Raw genomic sequence first — 21,660 nt, forward strand, 5'->3', positions numbered from 1 at the left:
GGAGCCAATGGGCGCTCGAGACGCAGCGGCCGCGGCCAATGGCGGCGCGCGGGGGGGGCGGGCCCAGGGCCGCGGCGGAGGAGGAGGAGGAGCGCGGCGGGCGGCGGCGGCGGCGTGAGGGGACGCGACGACATCGCGGCCCCGGCGGGCGCGGAAGACGCTGTGGCGGCGGCGGCGGCGCGTGCGGGCCGCGGGCGCTGAGCGAGCGTGTGCGGGCAAAGCGCCGGGGGCCGCTGCCGCCGCTGCTGCTGCCGCCGTTCTCCTCCTCCTCCTTCTCTTCCCTCAGCCGCCGCCGCCATTTTGTGCGAGTGCCTCGCGCGGGCGCCATGTTTGTAAGGAAGAATTAGGGCCGCCATCTCCGGCCAGCAGCACCTCCCTCCCCCCGTGTGTGTGTCCTCCCGCTCTCCTGTGCCCCGGGGCTGCCGCTCGAGCCGCCGCCGCCGCCACCGCCTCCCCGCAGCGCCCGCGCGGGGCGGCCGGGCCCGGGCGCTGAGTGCCCGTTAGTGTCTCACTAAGTAACCGTGAGTGCAAACCTTCATCATCTCTCCTCACTGAGGGGCCCGGCCCTCCTCCTCCTCCTCACCGAGCCGCCCCCAGCGCGGCCGTGCGCGCCGCCGCCGCCGCCTCCTCCCGCCGCTCCGCACCGCGGGCAGCGGCGGGGCCCTGCCTTCCTCCACCTCCCTCCTCCTCCTCCTCCTCACCACACCACAGCCAGGCACAATGGCCTTTGAAAGCCTGTTCTCCAAACCCCCAAACCCAGTTCTTGACCCAAACATGCCCGACTCTGACAGGCAACATGCAGGGGACGAAAGGTCGAGTAACATTCTTCTCTCTCTCCGCTTCTCATAATGGTGGTACTTAGTGGGGTGATGCTGGTAATGATGATGATGATGCTGATGATGATGATGATGCTCTGTTAATGTGCCTGAGGGGGTTAACGATGTTTTTGGGGGGCAGGTCACCTTCAGGCTGGAGCGGGGTGGTGGTGGTGGGGAATGCAAATTGGGGAGGGGGGGTGTCACTGCATTAAAAGTGCATTTTCTTAGTAAGATTTTAATTTTTCCTTTTGGAATGCATGCGTTTTTACATCTTCATTGATTTATTCTGGCTGGGAAGGGGGGCTGTTTGCCATTCTTTCCATAAATTGCACTTTCCAGGGGGTGTCTGTTGAATGTCACCATTGTTCTCTGTCTCAGGCAGGAAAGGGTGCTCCGAGTTGGGCGGGTTTTTTATTTTTGGCTGTTTTTGTTGATACCACAATCTCTCACTAGAGCCATATTTAACGTCATTTTCTTGCCAGATTCCACCTTACACATTTAACTGGATCTTTTTTATGCAGATTAAGGGCTGACTGACGTTATCTTTGCCACCTCTCAATCCCCATGCGCAGAAACGCAGAGTCCTGTTCCTGGTGAAAGGACCTCTGTTGCTCCCTCCCTCCTTCCCTCCCTCCTTTCTCTCCTGCAGCTGCTGGAAATTCAAATCCTTTCTCCAGGCAGCTCTGGCCTTCCTAACTAGTTCCAAAAATACTGTGCCAGGGTGGCAGTTACCAGAGCCTGAGCCTACACCTACCCTGAGCGTTCCTGACAAAGCTGCAGGAGTTAAAAACGCCGAGATTTTGGCATTGCCAGAGCTTGGCCTCCCCCCACACAGCTCCACAACCGTTTGTGGTACTTCAGAGGACCAGGAAACACTGGGGAAAAAACAAGTAGACAAAAAAACAAACAAAAAAAAGGCTTGTGGGTAAATGCAAAACTGTTTCCTTGTTGGAGAAAAGAGTCCCGAGTTCTGTGTTATAAATTGGGAAGTGGTCCCAAAATGCTCCTCGGGTTTAGTGCAGGGGTCAGGGCAGAGCCCAGAGCTGCTGGTTCTTGTTTTCCCCTTTCAGCTTGTCCTTGGGAAATGCTCCTGGGATTGAGTGCAAGGGTCAGGGCAGAGCCCAGAGCTGGTGGTGCTTGTGTTTGTGTTCCACTTCCTGCTTGTCCTCGGGAAGTGATCCCTGAAATGGGCCTGGGCTTCAGTGGAGTCCAAGGCAGAGCCCAGAGCTCCCAGTTCTTGTTTTCCCCTCCCTGCTTGTCCTTGGCCAAGGGTGGAAGTTGTGTCGTGCTCTGTTTGCCGAGCTGAGCGCACACCAGGAATCCACTGGGATCTCTGGAGCTGGGGCAGAGCTGTGCTGTGGAGTTCCTGCAATCAGGCTGTGACTTTTCACTGTTTCAGGGATTGAAAATATCTGGAGTTCTCAAATCCTTGAGGACAAGCCCGAGTGACTCCGGGTAGTGCTGGGAGCAGAGTTTTTCCAGCTTGGAGTTCTCATCCTCTCACCAGCTGTTCCCACCAGTACAACCAGTTGTGACACTGGTAATTGTGAAATAGAGCCAATAAGTGCCACCTAACAACCTAATTAATTGTAATTTACAAGTGTTGCTTTATAATGTTTTAATTAATGAGGTGAAGAGCAACAATACACACGACCTGGGAGATGATAACTTACACTTTTTCTAAAACTTTAGCTCTGTAAAATGAGTTCATTCACTTCAAAAAGGCCCAACTCCAAAGTTTTTGTGTAACCTCAGGTGTGCAAATGTAGGACCAGTAAAACCAGTTCACTGCAGGGAACACCCATACTGGCAACCTCATGATTCCCAATCAATTTGTGCAGCAGGAATTCTGTTAATAATTTGATTTGAGCTGCTCTGTTGAATGATAATTACTTAGTAAAAAATAATTTAAAAACCCCTGTCTGTCCACACTTTGCATATTCCAGTTTGGAAGGTTTTAATGCAGTTTTCTCAAGACAGGAATGTTCTTTAATTAGTTTTTGTTAATTCCTGTTGTTGATAATATTTTGGTGATGAAGGGCCTGAGCCTTCCAGCACAGGGGTCCTGGACAGATTTTTCCTGCAAGGATTTTGTGAGGATTTCCTGGTTCTGTGTGGGTAAATCCATGGCAGGGTAAGGAATAAGTTGGAGGCGAGTTTATTTACACACAAATCAGTGCCAGATTTCCCAGAAAATAGCTTGAAATTAATTTACTTTCACTTTTTACTGCTCCCAGCCACCCTCTGCTTTTGTTTGATTTTCCCACTGAAAATTCTCTGTTATTTGGAGTTACTTTTCTTATTAATTGCTAATTTCTTAAGCAGCACCTTAGTATCAAAATTTGGGGAATTTTAGCCATCAGGGAATTTTAACCTAAAGTAAAAATTTTAAATGAAATTATGGGGAATGAAATCCTCAATAATGATTGAAAGTAAAGATTCCCAGAATATTTCAGAAAATGCATCCTGGGTTTGGATCTTGGACTTAAGGAGCTTCTGGAGTAAATCTTCTTTGGGCATAAGGAATTCTATTTTTAAGGGTGACCTGAAATAAGGTCAAAGAAGGGGAGGTAAAATCCAGGTTTAAAGGTTAGAAATTAAATTAAAATACCAGAATTGCGTTTTTTTTTATTCTCCCTTCCCAAACATTTGTGGAACTGCCTAGGGATTTCATCAAGTTGGTTTTCCCTGGAAGATCATTTGGCTTCTGTGCCTTTCTGATCCATTTGAGGGCTGCTCTAGGAATGCCCTCAGACACGGGGAATGTTTTCTGGGATTGTTTTCATATCCAGCTCCCAAGTATCTGGAGGTTGTGGGAGAGGGGGGGAACTCCTGAAAAGGAGGTTCTGCTCTCCCTTCCTGCTGCACAGCTCCAGTTTGGGATTTAAATGGGAATAAAAGCAGCTAAACCAGAAGATAATTCCTCCCTTGGCACTTACTTGAAAAATAACATACTTTCCAAGAAATGGTGTATTTGACCATTATCTTTTCAATCCATATTTATCCAGTTGTTAGATTTTTCCTTCTTTTTCCTTTCCTCACCTCCTTTTTTACATTCTTGAAGCTCAGTCCTTGGAAAATGCTTGGATGTTGTGGAAAGAATTTAGAAATTAGAGGGCTTCTGTAATCTTCCCTCTGCCATGCAATCCAAGGGATTGTATTACTGAGGCTGGTTTACCTGGAAAGTTATTCCAGTCCTGGATGCATCCCAAAAGTGGAAATCCATGAGTGTAATTCCCAGAGGAACTGGGACATGGGAACAACTTTGTCCCCAAGGAGCATTTTCTGTAGGTATTTTATGGAAGAGGATATTTTAATTGATCCTTGAGGGAATGAGTTTAACTGGTATCATCAAAACTTAATTGGATTTTTGGGATAGCTGCAGGTGTTTCAGGGATAATAATGTTCCAGTGTTATTTCATTAATGTAATTCCAAGAAATTCCAGGTCATACAGCAGTTATGTCTTTTCCCTGGCATATCCATTTATCCCAAAAATCACAGCTTGGGGTTGCTTCAGACTTTTTAACTGTTTTTTTCCAGTGACAGGTGAGCTGGATGATAACATGGAATTTTATTGTCTTCCTGGTATCCCTCTTTCAGGGAAGATGGAGAGCTGGAAGATGGGGAAATAGATGATGCAGCCTATGAGGATGTAAAGGAACATGGCTCAAAAGGGGACGATAAACAGAAAAATGAGAAAGGCCACAGGAAATCCCGGAAAAAACGCAAAAAAGAGAAGGAAAAGAAAAAATCCAAAAGGAGAAGACGGGACAAGCATAAGGTTAGGAAAAAACCCAACATTTTGGAAGTTGTGATAGTTCTGATTTGATTCATGGGTGTCCAGGACAAGGATCCAAGAAATTGGCAAAGGAATTAAAATGTAAGACTTAAACTGGTCTTAAATGTTCAAAGTTAGGCACAGGGCTTGGAAGCTGAACCAGAGGGATTTGAGAGTTTTTAGGATAAGATACACAATGTAAATTTATCACTTTTGTGCTCATATATTTATGGAAAGAAGATGATTTCCTCCAAATTCACAAATTTTTTGTTGTGTTTTCTAGCATAACTCCCCTTCCAGCGATGACAGCTCCGACTACAGCCACGACTCTGACATGGAGCGCACGGAAAGGCCCCACAAAAAAAGCAGCAGCTCTTCCTACAGGGATTATGATTCCTCCTTCAGTCAGGTAGGAAGTTTCAAACTCATTCCTCTTGTCCTTATTGAGGTGACATTCCAAAAATACAAATATAAACAGTGTGAGTTTGGAAGTTTGGCTCCATCCCTGTGCCTGTTCTCCTGGATTTCTGGAAGCACATCCAGTTCTCATCTCCCTGAGGAGATTCCCAGATGTAAAGCAGGATCTGTGGTAGAAAATAAGCCTGATATCAATTTTTCTTCCATCAGGCGTCAGGAATTAAGGAATCTTTTATTATTAAGGAGTCTTTTTATTGCCTGCACTGGATTTAGGCTGGACTCAGAAAAAAACCTCTTGAAAAGCCACTTCTCAGTATCTAAAGTTAATTCTGCTTTTTAGGAGCTCCGTTTTCTTGGCTTTTCTCAGCTGGTGAATTAAAATTATTAATTTTTCCTGAATAACTGATATTCCCTGTATTATTGATGCTTTTTTTTGGGGGCAAATCTGGAGATGATAAAACAGCCCCATAAATAGATTTTTAGAGCAGTTTGGAGGGCTGGGGTTTGGAAATACGGAATGCTTCCTAATGCAATCCCTTTCCTTACAGCATGGACACGTGTCAGGGAATTACATGAGTTCCCAGAAAATGCAGCATAAAAAAAATGTCAAAAGTAAGGAATATGACAACTACAGTCATTACAGTGATGAAAACTTTGGCAATTACAACGAGGAGGAAAAGGATGAGGATTTTGCTGACCAGCTCAAACAGTACAGACAAGCTAAGGAGACTTCCAGTGGGGATTTGGGACCTCCGTTCCCAAAGGAACCAGTGAAGAAACAGGGCATGAAAGGGATCCAGAAAGGTAAGGGGAGTTTTGGTGGCATTTTTGGGGTGGAGACCTGGAGGAGGGAAGCTGCCAGGAATGGTTTACCTGGGATATTCTGGCTGGTCAGAAATAACATTTCCAGAAGTATAAATGTAATTCATTCCATTTGTCTCTCTTTGATGCCATGAAAGAACCATTTTCCCTTAATTTCTGTGATCCTTTTAAGAGGTTATTCCTGTTTTCCAGGCATTTCCCAACGAGGGAACAACTACAATGTTGGAAGGGGGCGTGGAATGCAAAAGAAACTGAAGCGCAAAGATCGCGGCAGGGGCAGAGGCGGCAATAAAGGATCCGATGGCTTCCATGAGGTACCTGCAATTCCAGGCCTTATTCCCAACCTCTGCATCACCACTGCTCCAAAAAGGAGCTGATAAAATGTGGATTTATTTTTTCCAGGATGGCAAACCAGTGAAGAAATGGGTTAATATGAGCCAGGAGTTCATCAACCAGCACACAGTGGAGCACAAGGGCAAACAGATCTGTAAATACTTCCTTGAAGGGAGGTGCATTAAGGTAAATTTAATTGTTTTTTAAATAAATTTTTAGCAAACTTGGGTGTTGAAACTCAGTATTTTGATTTCTGATGTGCTGAGGATTTCTTGATGGAATTATTTGTGGAAAAGCATCCCCTTCCGTTACATACTTTGATTTAAATTCTAATAAAAAATTACATTTTTATTAATAAAAACATCCTAAACTTACTCTGAGAATGATAATGTATTAATGACACAATTTCTCACAAGTCTGGAATCTAAATAGGCATCAATTCCTGAATATATTAAATTATTTCCTGTTGATTTGGGAACTTTGAAGGAATTGCTTTGTGGTGCTAAACTTTAAAAAGTGGGATTGGTAGAAAACACAACCACTGAATGCTTCTCACTTTTATTTGGTTCCTTGGGATTTAGCAGTGGAATTTACTGTTTCTAACCCAAATGGTAGAAATAAAAGTGAAATGTTGTGTTCCTTGCTGCCTTTCAATACTTTTGGCTCAGATGACTATTTGCTGCCACCTTCAGTTTTAGAAGAGACTGAAAGAGCACTCGGTGTCTTTTTCAGGAAAATAAATCCTAAAAAAAATACTTAAACCCCCATCCAGCAAAATAATCCTAAAGAATAATAGAATATATTAAAGCAATTCAGTAAAATATAATTTCACTGCCTTTTTAATGCAAATTCCTAGGTGAAGGCAGAGAACAGGAATTGTTTTCTGTCACCATTCCATCTATTCCTTTGAATTCCAATCCAAGAATTTTTTCTATGTCCAGACCCCCTCTATTTACAGCTTTTACTGCTTATAATGGAATTTAATGTTGGTAAAGATGAAAAATCTAAATTCAACTGAGGAGGATGTTCTTATTACTATGGGATTAAATTACTCAGCGTTTCAGATGGATAATGGTTTTTCCTTGTTTTGTTTTTTTCCAATTTATTTATAGGGTGAACAGTGTAAATTTGATCATGATGCAGAGATTGAAAAGAAAAAGGAAATCTGTAAGTTTTACATCCAGGGTTACTGCACCAAAGGAGAGAACTGTATTTATTTGCACAATATCCTTTAAAAGTACTTCTAAATTCACCTGAAATTTATATTATTTTATTTCTATTTATTTTGATAAAAAGGATTTGTGACGGTGAATGTTTTTTAAGAGACTCTACCATCTACTGTATAGATTAATTACAAGATTCTTTTTCTCAAATACTTCAGAGGAAAAAAATAAATATAAAATTACTGATTTGTAACTTTTTCAAAAATAAAATCCCAGGAATTTTAGATACATTTATCCACACTTTTAAGACCCTGATCTCTTCCTATTTGTCATTATTTTGGTGTTTTCCTCTGGAATTGAGACCTTTCCCTTTTTAATCACAATTGCAAAATTAAATCTGAAGGCCACAGAAATGTCATTTTTAGGAGAATTTTAAATGGAAGTTGAGGTAAGTTGGTTGTTAGCTTCCAAAATTCCTACCATAAAGATAAATTCCTGCTGAAGAATTGAGGGATAGCTGCCAGCTGGATTTTACAACCTTCCCAAACTGTTAAAAATCCTTAATTCCTTCCTCACATGAATTCCCCTGCAAGTTCTACCACACAGGAGCAAAGTGTTATCAAGGAGATAAATGCAAATTCTCTCACGCGCCCCTGACTGCAGAAACCAAGGAGTTGTTGGATAAGGTGAGCGATCCAGATACTGGGAATATTGGGATTGCTGCATTCAGAGTAGGGAAGGGATGGAAGAGCCTTTTCCATGTGCTTTGGGAAACCCTGAGCTCTGCTTTATTGGGATATTCCCTCTCCAGTCACTGCCCACCAGGCCTTTAAAGAAAAGGGGTGGGAATCCAACACTTGAGGAATCTTGGAATAACTCCTTCCACACCTCTTTGAACTAAGTGGACTTGTGGGAAATTGTTCCTTCCTGAAATAGAGAAGTATTTTCTTGGCTGGGATTTGGTGTCCTGAAAAACAACTCCCAAAAATGGGTTTAGAATTCCTTTGAGTTGGATGTCACTATCCAGCAGTATTGTAGCAAATAACAGAAAAGTTATTTATCTAAATATGGAAATCATATTTCAATAAAAGGCACAAGACTAAATTGAATACTGGAAAACTCATTGACTGTTTGCCACATGGCTTTGTTGCAGGTTTTGAATAATGAGGAGGAACCCCAGAATGAAGATGAGAAGGAGCTGGAGGAACTCCGGAAGCGGGGCATCGTTCCCCTTCCCAAACCCCCGCCGGGGGTCGGACTCCTGCCAACCCCCCCGGAGCAATATCCCTTCTCCGAGTCTGACATGGAGAATTACCAAGATCCTTCAGGAGATTATAAGAAAATCCCATCTCTTTTTGAAATCGTTGTGAAGCCCACTGTGGATTTGGCACACAAAATTGGGAAGAAGTAGGTGTTGGAATTCTGAGGAGAACTCTTCTAGATATTTATCACGGAATCTTTAATCATTGTTCCTATCAGGATTCTGGGCTAAGTTGAGCATCTGCCAGATACTTGATACCAGGATTATTTCATAGTTTCCATAGAAAGGAACTTAGGCCTGACCTTTCAGAAGTTGACTCTTGGTTTGCATCTCCATCTGCAGGTGGAGCTGTTTGTTCCCTGCTCCAGTCTTTTTGTAGTTGGCTTTTTCTTGGGCAAAACTGATGGAGATGAGCAAATATTGGAAAAAATGTGGTTTTGGCCAAGTTAAAAGAATGTGGAATGGGTGTAGTTGGAAATTAATGCTCCTTTGGGAATTTTATCCAGTGTCAGATCAAATAAGAGTGGGAGGGGGCAAAGAGAGCCAACTGTTGGTGTTTGTAGGTCCAAAATTTGATTCTTTGTTTTTCTTCTGCTTCCAGGCCACCAACCTTCTACAACAGCGGGTCACCCCCGCGGCCGCCGTTCCAGGGCAACGACCCCCATTCCCAGCACATGTACAATCCAGGCTCGAGTCCCGGGCCAGGTCCTGGCATGTCCCAAGGACACAACGGGCCCCCGATGCACCCCGGCTCTCCTGGGCACCATCCCTGCGGAGGCCCCCAGGGGCCGGGAATGCCGCAGAGCCCCCCCATGCAGGGCGTTCCCCCGGGGTACATGGGCCCGCAGAACCAGACTGGAATGCCCATGCAGGGCCAGCAGGGTGGGCCACCCCTCACCCCGCCAGGAATGGGAGGATCCTACAATTCCCCTGGAGTGCAGGGACACATGGTGAACATGCCAAGGGACAATCACTGCCCCCCGGGGCCACAGTACCAGCAGATGCCCGGCGAGTACGAGCCCATGCAGAACCCGGCTGACTTCTATGACAACTATTATTCCCACCAAGCTGTACACAACTTCCAGCCAGCCAATAATTCTGGAGGTAAGGACATCTGCTGGATGAATTTTGGATAGGAGCTTCCTGGAATGTCTTCAGTGTTCTGGCTTTCTCATTTGTGTTGTTAAGTCATGTTATGCTTTAGGTGAAATGGGATGTTGGGAAGAAATTATTCCCTGTGAGGGTGGGGAGGCCCTGGCAGAGTTTTCCCAGAGAAGCTGTGGGAAACTGCCCCATCCCTTGAAGTGTTCCAGGCCAGGTTGGATGTGGCTTGGAACAGACTGGGATAGGGGCAGGTGTCCCTGCCACGGCATGGAACTGGATGTCCTTTAAGCTCCTTTCCAACTCAGTCCATTCCATGATTCCATGTTTATAGCTATCAACATTTCTCTAGGATAACTGCTAACTGGAGTTTTGTCCTGCAGATGGAGCATGGCACGGGGAATTTACGGATCACCAGGCTCACCTCATGGCTCCAGAGTCGCATCCGGGCGGGAGCGAGTCGGACTGCATGGGCGGCCACATGGGCCACAACCAGGGCATCAACGTGCCCGACTTCCTGCCCGCCATGCAGAAGGCCCTGTATGCCAGGCTCAGCCAGAAGCACCAGCGGGATGGAGACTCCGCCAGCAGCCAGGGCCAGAGGGCCATGAGCAAAGATGAAGGTGGGCAGGCTTTGGTTGGAATTCTCATCATTCTTGAAGGCCATGGTCAGCAAATCGGTTGACGTTGACTCGTGTCATGTTACTGTTATTGTCACTGTCCCCAGTTACTGGGAATAGTTACTGGAAGCAGCAGCAGCTCAGTATTTTCAGCTCTTCTTCCCAGCTTGTTCTAGGATCTTAGTGTAGGTTCAGTCCATCCTGGCTCCAATGAATAATCTTTGGATCTATAGTTGCACTTTTAAAAGGTCCTTTGGTTGATAATTACTTTGGAAAATCCTGTGTTGGACCAGAGGGGTTGTTTCTCACTGCCAGGACTGGAAGTGCATCCTCTATCCTATTTATTCAGTTGCACCTCTTGATCTGTTTCCTATAGGGCAGCATTTTTCTTTCTCTGATATCCTTTTAAAATAAAATACTGTAATTTCTTCTCTTCCTGAATCTCAACCTCTCCTACAAACTTTGGGATTTGGATTAAGTAAGGCAGCAAATTCATAATTTACCTGGATTAAAGACCACTGCAAGGGGCCATTTTACTTTTCCTTCTCCTGTCAAGACTCAGATTTTAGATTGGTTTTTGTACTAGCACTGATAGGGATTGCTTGAAAGCAGGTTACTTTCCCAGGTTAATATTGATGGATATGGAGACACTTCCAGGCTGTGTTGCATTCTGTCTCCACTCCCTCCAGGTTTTTGTGTTATGGCATTTCTTTAATTACATGGATTTTGGTCATTTGAGGTTGTGGGAGTGATTTTATATCAGATCTTTTCAGTTTGATTTTACTCCCATTAGAGTGTGTTGGATTCTCTTAAGAATTATTTGCTGGAATAATCTAAATTTTGTGGCATTTCTTTGATTTTTAGATGACAATGTCAACTGGTATTCCAGCAGTGAGGAGGAAGAGGGGAGCAGTGTTAAATCAATCCTCAAAACCTTAAAGAAACAAAGCGAAAACTTTAGGAATCGGCAACAACATTCCACAGAGCAGCACATGCTTGGGATGCCTACGGATCCCAGGCTGGCAAAAGACAAAGGTGTGGGGCCTCAGGCTGCTGACCCGCGACTCCGGGCGTCTCCAAGGCCCAATCCCAGGAAACCTTCGGAGTCGGCGTCCCTGGATCCCCGGCTGGCCCGCGATCCGCGGATGCACAAGGTCAGCGAGGGCGCCCATCCCGGCCCCTCCCTGGCCGGGGCCAAGCTGGATTTGCACCACGCCCACGCCGGAGTGAAGGTCAAGCAGAAAGGGCTGGATGATGATGAGGAGGACTCGGAGAGGGAGCTGAGGGAACGAGCTTTCCTCATTCCCTTGGAGCCTCTGCCGGGCGTCACGTTACGGGATCCCCGCTCCCAGCTGCGGCAGTTCAGCCACATTAAGATGGATGTGACCCTGATGAAACCCAACTTTGCCAAGCACATTGTGTGGGCCCCCGAGGACTTGCTCCCAATCCCTCTGCCTAAACCCGACCCCGTCTCTTCCATCAATTTACCTCTCCCTCCACTCATTGCTGACCAGAGACTGAATAAACTGCGGAATCTGAAGAACGATCCACACCCCAACGCGATGCCAGCTGATCCCCGGCTCGCTGCCAAGGCCAAAAACAGCCTCGTGGGCCGGGGTGGCTACTTGGATCCATCCACAGATTCCCATGCCAGTAGCTCCAGCAAACTGGGGGATCCTCGCTTGCAAAAGAACGTTGATCCCAGACTCCACAGACTGTCGAGTGCAGACACTCACCACGGAGCTGGGAAGGATTCCCACCCTCCCAAGTTTGACCCCCGGCTTGCCAGAGCTGCTGCCAGCTCATCCCAGCCCTCAGAAGCCACGACTCCGAAATCCGACCCCGATGCTCTGCCTCCCTATGCGCCCAAATTATCATCCAGTGGTGTTAGGCTGGGAACTCCCGGCTCCATCCTGAGCGGGATCAGTTTGTACGATCCCAGGGATCACAGCTCATCCTCAGACACGGCTCCAGCCAGTTCGGGAGAGAATGGAGAGAACCAGAAAAAAAGCATTTTGAAAAATTCCAGTAAAAATGAGCCGAGTCTCGCGGAAGATGCGTCCCAGCAGAAGGCTGCCTCCAACACGGAAAAACCCACGGAAGGATCAGCGGAAGCTGCTTCAGACAAGGCCAACAGCACCAGTAAATCTCAGGCTAAACACTCCAGTGCTGCCCCTGCCGTCCATAATCTCCCAATCCAGGCTCTGTCGGGGTTAATCCGGCCACAGTACAGCGACCCCAGGCAGGTGAGGCAGCCCGGACAGGTAACGCAGGCTCCGGAGAGCGATCCCAACGGGGAGTCGGATGATAAATCCTTGAAAGATGTTTTCAAGACTTTCGATCCAACTGCTTCCCCGTTTTGTTAGCAGACGGCTTTGGAGTCTTTTTACCATTGTGGGTATTGCAGTTCTCTGCTGTTTTGTACCTGGGTTACCTCTTTTGGCTTTATTTATTTTTAAATTATAATTCCCACCACTTTTCAGCTGCTAATCTCCGAACCACACGCAGTTCTCCAGTACGCTCGAGTGTTTGCAAAGCTGTGGTATTTTCTAGAGAATCCTTTTTCTTTCCAATTTCAGGGAGACTAATAATTGACCTGTAGAAAGGAAACCAATCCCCCCGGATCGTGTTAGAGCTGAGAAAAGCACTTTCATTGTAAATAAGTCATGGAAAATTCCCAGAGCTGTATATGTGTGAGCTGCCTCTTTCCCAACCACCACTTAGATCCGATTGCCACATTTGTATAGATCCAAGCAATATTATGTACATGAATTCCCAGGAGAGATGCCGTTCCAGGACTGCCAAACCCCTGAACTGATGGAAAACCTCACGGAAATGATTTCAAAGGAAAGCGTCGCTCCTCCTTTTCCAATGAGTTGATGTAAGACACGGACAGTTTTTATTCCTGCAGTCAATATTAGTGTAAAAGAGACTATATCACATATTGAGGATGAAAAATGTCATATCTTTTAAAAGTATTTTATTCTATGCTGTACATAGAAGAAATTGTGAAGTACATAACTAGCAAAAGTAACTGTTCGAAGTGGAGAAAACTACATTGTCTAATACGAGAAAAAAGGTTTTTATTTAATTTTTTTCCACACCTACACGATTGGGATTTAGTGCTCCGAGTTCCATTGTGGTGTTCATGTATTTCAACGTATTTTTGTATTCAGCTGCTTAATTTGTATTGCTTTTTTTGTATGGCTGTAACTGCAGTACTTGTATTCATGGTGTCTCGACGACATTTTTAACAAAACAATTAAAAAGGGTACAGTTAATTCCTGGTGACGACTCCGTGTGCATACGGTGGCAGCTGGGAGGAGGGGACTAAAGCTGGGCTTTTTGGGATGGTTTGTGGGGTTTTAACATAAACTTGTACCTGATCCCCAGGTCTCATGGAGAGAACTGCCATTTTCCATCATGGAACATCCTGCATGTCATGAATTCCCCGGGTTTTGCATGGGAGAGCACAACTGTCCTCCAGACCTCCTGTCCTGCCTTTAGGGTTTCTTTTTCTCCAGAGGAAGTGCAGCCATTCCTAGGCAGCTGCTTTTCCAATAAAAATGTGCCAGCCTCTCAATCAATCATCTGCTTCCCACCCCCTTGGAAGCTTTCTCTGCTTTAAGTCTCTTCCTTGGTGGACCTTTTCCTCGTGTTTCTCTCTTAGCCAAGTGATGGTCATGGACCTTTTCCTCTTGTTTGTTGGCCAAGTGGTGTTTCCACTGGGACAGCAGAGTGTTTATCCCAAATTCTGAGGTTTTGCCTTGCATGGATGAGCCAAGGGAAGCCTGTGATTCCTGCACAGCAGAGGAAGCATCTCCGAAGGCATTCCTGGTTTCACTTTGCCTTCCTGATTTGCCAGAGCATGGATTCCATTAATTTTTTTTTTTTTTTTTGTGTAGCAAACGTAGAGAATAGACATGGAACTGGGTTGTTATTTTAGAGTAACCCATTAGTCCTTTATTAGTAGTCTGTTATTTCTTCTTCTGCTCACTGGTGTGGCTGGTCAAGATTTTCCTCAAAAACCAAACCAGCAGGGAAAAATAGTGTGGGAATAGGACATGGATACAAAGGCCTGTAAGTCCTCACAGCCTGTTGTCTCCAAGTGTGTTTCCTTCCCTCCTCTGCTTTATCCATTGCAGATTGCTTCCCAGAGTCTCCAGTGTGCCTGCTGCTGCTTTTTCTTGGAATATGGAGGAGATTCCTTGCTGCCATGCATGTAATGGAATTCCTGGGCTGGGGAAGGTGGTTGGGATGCAGGTGGGACACCAAGGTGGGCTGGAATGGGCTGCAGCCACCATGGAGCCAGTTGTGATCTGCTGTGGTGTTGGATTGTGTATTCCACAGGGGAGGCTCCCTTCCACCTTTCCTGCAGGATTCCAGCATGGAGCAGAGTTTCCATCAGTCAACTCGTGATCCTGAGGCTGGAAGGATGGATGTGGAGAGCCAGGATAGAGGAGCAGCAGTGTCACCAGTCTGGGATACTCTGGAAGCTGTGAGGTGGGTGATCTTGGGAAGTGAATGTTTACTCTGGATAGGAGAGAATCCTGGGGCTGAGTGGGATTTTGGGAAGAAATCTGCTGGCTCGGGGGCAGCAGGTGAGACAAAACACTCCCCACTGCTGTATCCCTGGATATGTGAAGGAGGAAAGGCTGAAGGATGTCACAAAGCCTGAGCACATCTGGATCTCAAAATCCTGGAATAGTTTGGGTGGGAAGGGACCTTAACTCATGCCATTCCACCCCCTGCCATGGGCAGGGATACCTCTGACACCTCCCACTGGATCAGGATTCTCCAGAGCCCCGTCCATCCCATCTCACCACCTGGGGGTAAAACACTCACCAGAAGATTCCTGGCCTCCCCACGGAGCCTGTTCCAAGATTTTCCTGCCACAATGAAAAACTCCAACATGAATCCTTCACGCTGCAAAGTATTCCTCTGCTTCCAACAGCACTGGGACAAGCAGCCCCTCTGGATTTACAGATGTCTGTCCATAACTGTGTGTCCTTTCCTAGGACTGGGATGCTTTGGGATATTCCTGCTCCGAGGGGGTTGCTCTTGCACCAGAGACATCAGGGTGGGCTCAGCCTTTGCCCCTCGAGTTTTCCGGAGCCCTAATTCATCCCGGTCGGAATTTAAAGCCTCCTTGGCTCTGTGCTGTGTCAGATTTTTCCTCCACTGCTGGCAGAAAGCAGCAACTTCTTCTTCTTCAGGATCTGCTGGGGGTTGTCCCAAACCCTGTTGAACGAAGGAATTGGTTTAATATATCCCTGTGCATCCTAAATTATGGAAAAGTCTGGCTGTGCCAATGTGTGCATGATCCACACGGCATCACTACCTCTTAATGCTTCAAAATGCTTCAGAATGCATCAAAAGCTTCTTAGAGGGAGAGGAAAGGAGGGCAGTTTGTTGATAAGCAGGGAATTTTCCAAAGGGAAATTTCCAGGTCATAAAGGACTTTGGGATCTAGATAGTAATTAATTTAGCATCAGCAAAGTGGAAAATGGGCAAATAGAAGAAGTGCTAAGTTTAATTAAGCACAGGAGGAGCTTTGTCACCCTTGGGGCTGATTGTTCAGCAAATGGAATTCTAAAAAATCCGTGTTTCCTTCAAAAAGAGATGCTGATCCCAGGAAAAGCAGTAGGATTATAGAGGAGGATGGGATTCAGATGGAAATGCTGCCTCAGGCAGAGGCTGGTGCTGTTTGCACTTGTTTTCCAGTTGTTTTCAGGAAAAATCTGCTCCCATGGACTTTACAGTCAGATCAGGTGGCTGTAGATGGCAGCTGCATGGGAAACTTGGGAATTTGGCTTTTGGGAATAAAGAGGATAGCATGGACTAATTCCAAATAAAGGTGCTCTACAATCCAAAAATTAAGTGGGGAATGGACCAGGTAAAGGTGACTTCAAGGACAGTCAGTGCCTGGGATGAATGAAAGTATTCCATGAGAAATATCTGCTCCAGCTGGAGTCCCACAGCAGCCAGATCCCAGCTCCTATATAAAGACCTGGATGAGAAACTCCCAGAGCATGGAATTGCCCTGGCACAGAGGAGCTATGGCTGCCCCATCCCTGGAACTGCTCAAAGCCAGGTTGGATGGGACTTGGAGCAACCCTTCCCACCCAAATAATTCCAGGACAGGTTCCATGATGGACTCACTTTGACACACGCCGCCTCGGCCGCCCTCAGGACGTGCTGCACTGCTTGAATGAGGTTCTGCACGTTGCTGAGCAGCAGCTCAGAGGAGGCCCTGCTCTCCCCAGTCACTGCTTTCACCCTTCAAAAACATTCCAAAGGATTTTATTGGAAGGACATTGGACATCCTGACAGTGTTATTCCAAACCCAGCTTGTCCCCAGGGAAACCCATGGAGAGAAGGGAGGCCTCCAAATTGTTCCTCAACTCTTGGACAGTACCCACCGCCCCTAGGACCTCTGGAGACCACCACCCACATTCCTTGGAGAAGGGATCCCTCTTGGATCACCTTGGAGAGGTGATCCCAGCTGCTGGCAGCTCACCTGGCCACGATGCCGAGCTGGCTGCTGATGGATTGGGTGTGCTCAGTGGCACGGAGCAGCTCCATGGAGCATCTCTGGTCCAGGCAGTGCTTGGCAAGGATGTTCCCAAACTTAACAACCACCTGCCCATCAGAAACCATTTGCCTGGCACATGCAACATACTGCTCCTTGCTCTGGAACGGGACAAAAATCAATGGGATTGGGGAGAGAAGGGAAAAAAAGCTTTTCCTGCAGAACAGGGAAGGTCCAGGAGGCTCAGATAGATCCTGAGGAAAGGACAGGGTGCCAAGCTCACATCCAACCAGGAGGAAGGAATTTGGAGTATTTTGCATAAATAGAGCTGGTGCCACTGTCCCAAGAGCTGGGTTTGGGATGGAGTTGCCATGATCCTAAGGGAAAACTAGAGGGATGAAACGCTGCCTTACCGCAATGGGGCCCTTCCTGCGCAGGAACTGAGCCATGTGGAGCCTCCTCGTGGCCATGTCCTGGGTCACCTGGGACACCCTGCTGGGGCCACCCTGCCACTTGTCACAGTTTGCTCTCTCCTGCTTTGCAGGGGAGGTGCTGGAAGGGCGATCCTGGTGCTGCCGGGGCAGTAATGGAGCAGATTCCAGACCTGGAATGTGTGGACACAGCGATGCCGAGTGCTCTCCTCCACCTGGATGTTTCTGAAGGAGATTTTGGTGAGTAAAGTTGGTGGGAGAGCTGCCCACCCCCTTCTGGGTCCACTCCACCTTCCACCAGCCCTTCTCCCTAAATCCAAAGCCCTTGGAGCCATCTCAAAATGGGAGTGGGGTGTCCTGCAAGCTGACAGTTTGCAATGAATTCCCAGCCCAATGAGTGCTCTAAAGCACTTTGCTGAGGGACCTGGGTCTGTGCCAAAGCCTTTCCCAGCTCCTGACACCCATGGGAATGGAGTTGCTAGTATTCCCAGAGGGAATGTGTGGAGGTGAGGGAGAGCTACAGCCTCTCTGCCTCTGAAATGGATTGGGATGGATGTAGGAGAGCCTGGCTGATCGGATATCCAGGAATCCAGGGCTGCCAGCAACCTGAGCTGCCTGAGTGGCCCGGGGTCGGCCTGCTGACCTCCAGAGGCCCTGCCAGCATTCCTGCTCCGTGCTGGGAGCACCAGGAATGATGGACAGCCCTGACCAACACCCTGCCAGGGAAAAGAGCTCCCATACCAGTTCACGCACATCCTGCACGGCTCCACTCACTCCTCTGCTGCATGGATGAATTCCTGCTGCCTCAGGGGGCTCTGGGGCTGGGGAGTGTCCAGCTGTGCTGCTGGGTGATCCTGGGGAGCGTTCCCGCTGCAGGCATTCTGTGAGGCACCGCAGGGTGTCCCTGTCAATTCCATGGATACCCCAGAGCTGTGTGACAAGGTAGTGAGCCTTGGCCGACCAGTACCACACCATGCCTTCCAGGTGGGGATCCCCAGGGTCCTGGCGGGGATCCCCAGGGTACTGGTGGCTCTGGAAGTGCCGCCAGGCGCTTCCCACCAGGTCAGCCGTGAGGAGCAGGAGGTGGTCAGCCATGGATAGGAGGTCAGGCTGGGATGTAAGTTGAGCACCGGCCCCCAGAGCACCCTGGAGGGTGTTTCTGACCCTCTGGACATCAGCCAGGAGCTGATTTGCCTTCTCCTCAAAGCCTTCTTTGCTCCTCTGCCTCTCCTCTTGGGGGAGGTGGGACAGAGCTGCTCCAACCACATCTTGGATCAGCTGCAGCTGTTTCTTGTTGACCCTTTCCAAGTGGAGCAGCAACGCCTTGGCCCTGAGGGCCACGTCCCTCTGCAGGAGCTCGAAGCGGGTGGCCAGGCTGGCAGTAGGCAGTGGGGAGTGCAGGAGGGTGTTGGACACATCCAGCAGCGCTTCCATGAGCACCTGGATCTCCTCCCGGAGTGCAAGGATTTCTCTGGCACCGTGGTCTCCAGGGCAGGATAGGAAGGAGAGCCGGGCAGCTTCCTGCAACCTGAGGGAATTCTCAGCCACAGCAGCCAGGAGGCTCCGTGGGCCAACCTTGTTCCTCACGGCTCTGCTCAGCTCCCTCAGGAACAGGACATCCCTGCCCACGAACTGATCCATGGCATCCAGCAGGACACGCATGCCAATGGCCCACCGGACACCGTGCAGCTCCAGCATGGCCTTTTCCATCCCACAGGATTCCCTGAAGGACACTGCCTTCTCCAGGAACCCTTTGGTGTTCAGCTCAGCATGGGAAAACTTGGCTTGGAGCTGCAGAAAGCTCTCCTGGACATGAGAGGGATTGGGATTTTCCCTACTGCAGGCTGCGCTTGCAATGCCTCCTGCCACCTGCACTGCTCCTGCTAAACCCAGCAGGGTCTCATCCAAAGCCTGCTTCCCTCTTGGAAAGTCACCTGACAGGATAAATCCAAGCACTTGCTGGGCCAGACCATTCCAAGAGCCTGCCACAGCTGCCAGGCACTCCCGAGTCTCCTGGATCCTTCCCGAGAGCCTGAGTGCCATTTGGAGAAGCCTGCCTGGAGCAGGGAGCTGCCCAGGGGCCGTTTCCATGGCCAGGCTGATGATCCTTGGGGTAAGGGCTTTGATATCCCAGTGCTGCTCCAGCACCTGCAGCTGGGGGGGTTCAGCCACAGGTAGTGCTTCCCGTGCTGCTTCCACATATCCTTCAGAGAGCTCCAGCAGGATGGAGCAGGCAGCATGGACAGTGTCCATGTCACCAGGCTGGGATGCTCCCAGGAGAGCTGTGATGACAGGGTGTGTATCCCCTTTCCATGGATCCAGGTGGGGGTTAGCTGGTGGTGAAGATGGATGACTTCGGATATTTCCTTGGAATGCTGCCTCATCCGTACTGGTTCGTGTCCCAGCATGGGATGGGCTGAGCTCCAGCCCCTCTTCCACCCTGGTGCTCCGCACTTGCTCCCGGAGCGGGCTGAGGATCTCTGGGTGGTTGGAGCCGTCCAGCCCGGCTTGGACACGGAGAGCAGAGTCCAGCAGGGAGCTGGCTGCCTGGGAAAAAGCACCCCGGCTTTGGAGGCAGGAAAACCTTCCTGGAATGAGGGCTGTGACTGCTCCCAGCTCCAGGATAGATTTGGCCAATTGTTCCACCCACACCAGCAAACCATTCCTGAAGATGGGATCCGTGGTCCTGTCCACATGCCGGGTGGAGGCTCCCACCACCCAGCGTGCCCAGCCCATGAGGCGAGTGCTGTGCCAGGAGAATCCCTCGGGGTCCCAGCGTTCTAGTGCTGCTTCACACCCTTCCTGTTGCTTGGCCAGCTCCAGGATGGATAACTCAAGGAATTCCCTCATACCGATGGTCTCCTCAAAGCAGTGCAGGAGGCTGTTGGTGGCTCTGGCCCAGGCACAGCTCAGGGCCTGGAGCTGCTCCATGGTGTTCCCACTTGTTTCCATGAGCAGGGAAGGGAGGCTGGCCAGGAGGCTCCGCAGGTGCTCCATGCCCTCCCGGATTTCCCTGGCAGTTTGGGCCTTGGCACACCTGGCCAGGAGCAGATCGGCCGCTCGAAGCATCCGCTGGGCCTGAGCGAAGAAGCCGGCAATGAGGGGCTGGAGCTTCCTTAAAATTCCTCCTGCTCCTGCTGGACAGCATCCTGAATGGGCAAGGCTAAGGGCACCTTCAACCAGCTGCCTCAGGGGCTCCTTCTCCTGGAAGAATCCATCCAGGATTTGGCACAGCGTGGCCCTGAGCGCTGCCCGGTCCAGGTTTTCCAGCTCCTCCCTCAAGCTGTGACATTCCCGCTCCAGTCCCTGCTCTCCCTGGCCCTCCCTCTGGCTCATGTGGCTGCAGATGCTCCTCCTCAGCTGCAGCAGGGCCCAGCAATGTTCCACCAGCTCCAGCTGCAGATCCAGCCTGGATGACTCTGCCAGCAGCATTCCATGGAGAATGACCGCATCCAAGTGGGAGCTGAACCCGCCCTCAGAAAGGCGCAGGGGGTCAGGGTGGGAGAGGAGAGCCTGGAGCCTGCTCAGCTGCTGGGAGAAGGTCCCACTCCTGTCCTGGGGCTCCCTGAGCAGGGAGAGGAGCTCCCTGATGGTCCTCTCCGTCTGCTGGAATACAGAATCCTGGGAGAGGTCAGCTTGGCTGTCCCTGGAATGTGTCAGGGCTGTGTGGATGAGTGGGACGCACTTGTGGAGCAGCTGCAGGGTCTGGGCCAAGCTCTTCCCTGCAGGACAATCCCGGAGTTCCTGGAGGCGCTCGGCTGTCAGGCGGCTCAGCAGGAGCACGGCCTCAGCGAAGGGCTGGAATACAGCCAGCAGCCCTGGAGTGTCCCGGGCATCCCGCAGCATGCCCAGGCATTCCAGGAGCCAGCTGGCAGTGCCACTGATCCTCCTCATCCCTGCAGCCTCTTCCAGCTGAAGGATCTAACCAGGAAACAAGGCAGAAAAGCCGCTCAGGTCAGGAATTCCCATTCCATCCATGGAGCGGGAGGAGGAGTGGTTTGCTCTATGGATCTGCTGGAGCTTCCCGCTGCTCGTGCCCCTTCCCGGTGTGCCCTCACCTTTGCTGTCTCCATCAGACTCCTCCTGGCGGCCGCTGCCAGGTGCTCTCGGTGCTGGGGGCTGTCCGGATGCTCTTGGAGCTGGAATGCTGCCAGCACCACGTCCCTCCCGGCCTGGAGCAGGGATTCACCCACGGGACACGCCTCCGTGCTCCCTTCCTCACCGGAATCCTCAGACAGCCTGGAATGAAAGGACTGGGCTCAGCTCTATTCCCCACTCCCAATCCCGCCTCTCCAGGAGGATGCAGGCTCCCTGACACCTTTTCCATCACTTCCCAGCCCAAAATCCACCCAGGAGACTCCCATCCACCTCACCTCCTTGCCA

The 21,660-nt window shown here is 49.2% G+C and overlaps 2 protein-coding genes across 3 annotated transcripts; one reads left to right on the forward strand and one right to left on the reverse strand.

Moving 5' to 3' along the window:
• Nucleotides 1-630: 630 nt before the first annotated feature.
• ZC3H6 (zinc finger CCCH-type containing 6) lies at nucleotides 631-13,595 on the forward strand. Of its 2 annotated transcripts, none has more exons than XM_058020475.1 (12): nucleotides 631-812; nucleotides 4,420-4,600; nucleotides 4,881-5,006; nucleotides 5,563-5,818; nucleotides 6,011-6,150; nucleotides 6,239-6,355; nucleotides 7,282-7,393; nucleotides 7,909-8,018; nucleotides 8,486-8,739; nucleotides 9,195-9,697; nucleotides 10,078-10,317; nucleotides 11,179-13,595. In XM_058020475.1, exons 1-12 carry the CDS (start codon nucleotides 721-723, stop codon nucleotides 12,678-12,680), a joined length of 3,633 nt encoding a protein of 1,210 aa, XP_057876458.1. In that variant the 5' UTR covers nucleotides 631-720; the 3' UTR covers nucleotides 12,681-13,595. The 2 variants fall into 2 exon arrangements, with proteins under 2 accessions (XP_057876458.1, XP_057876459.1); XM_058020476.1 differs by having other exon boundaries at nucleotides 6,029-6,150.
• Nucleotides 13,596-14,435: 840 nt separating this feature from the next.
• Nucleotides 14,436-18,253, reverse strand: LOC131081659 (uncharacterized). Its single transcript, XM_058020902.1, has 5 exons — nucleotides 18,019-18,253; nucleotides 17,260-17,502; nucleotides 16,835-17,007; nucleotides 16,477-16,594; nucleotides 14,436-15,555 (listed from the first exon to the last, which is right to left on the reverse strand). Exons 1-5 carry the CDS (start codon nucleotides 18,250-18,252, stop codon nucleotides 15,295-15,297), a joined length of 1,029 nt encoding a protein of 342 aa, XP_057876885.1. The 5' UTR covers nucleotide 18,253; the 3' UTR covers nucleotides 14,436-15,294.
• Nucleotides 18,254-21,660: the final 3,407 nt, after the last annotated feature.

Source organism: Melospiza georgiana, chromosome 3 (genome assembly GCF_028018845.1).
Source record: "Melospiza georgiana isolate bMelGeo1 chromosome 3, bMelGeo1.pri, whole genome shotgun sequence".
NCBI classification, from domain to species: Eukaryota; Metazoa; Chordata; class Aves; order Passeriformes; family Passerellidae; genus Melospiza; species Melospiza georgiana.

What these genes read in the sequence shown, in the direction of transcription:
- ZC3H6 (XM_058020475.1), top strand. Translation starts at nt 721, where the DNA reads ATGGCCTTTGAAAGCCTGTTCTCCAAACCCCCAAACCCAGTTCTTGAC. An exon ending in ATGATTCCTCCTTCAGTCAG is followed by an intron (nt 5,007 to 5,562) that starts GTAGGAAGTTTC and finishes CTTTCCTTACAG; the next exon opens with CATGGACACGTGTCAGGGAA. An exon ending in CCAAGGAGTTGTTGGATAAG is followed by an intron (nt 8,019 to 8,485) that starts GTGAGCGATCCA and finishes GCTTTGTTGCAG; the next exon opens with GTTTTGAATAATGAGGAGGA.
- LOC131081659 (XM_058020902.1), bottom strand. Translation starts at nt 18,252, where the DNA reads ATGGTGTGGTACTGGTCGGCCAAGGCTCACTACCTTGTCACACAGCTC. An exon ending in TGCAGGATGTGCGTGAACTG is followed by an intron (nt 17,503 to 18,018) that starts GTATGGGAGCTC and finishes AATCTCCTTCAG; the next exon opens with AAACATCCAGGTGGAGGAGA. An exon ending in GCAGGAAGGGCCCCATTGCG is followed by an intron (nt 17,008 to 17,259) that starts GTAAGGCAGCGT and finishes GTCCCGTTCCAG; the next exon opens with AGCAAGGAGCAGTATGTTGC.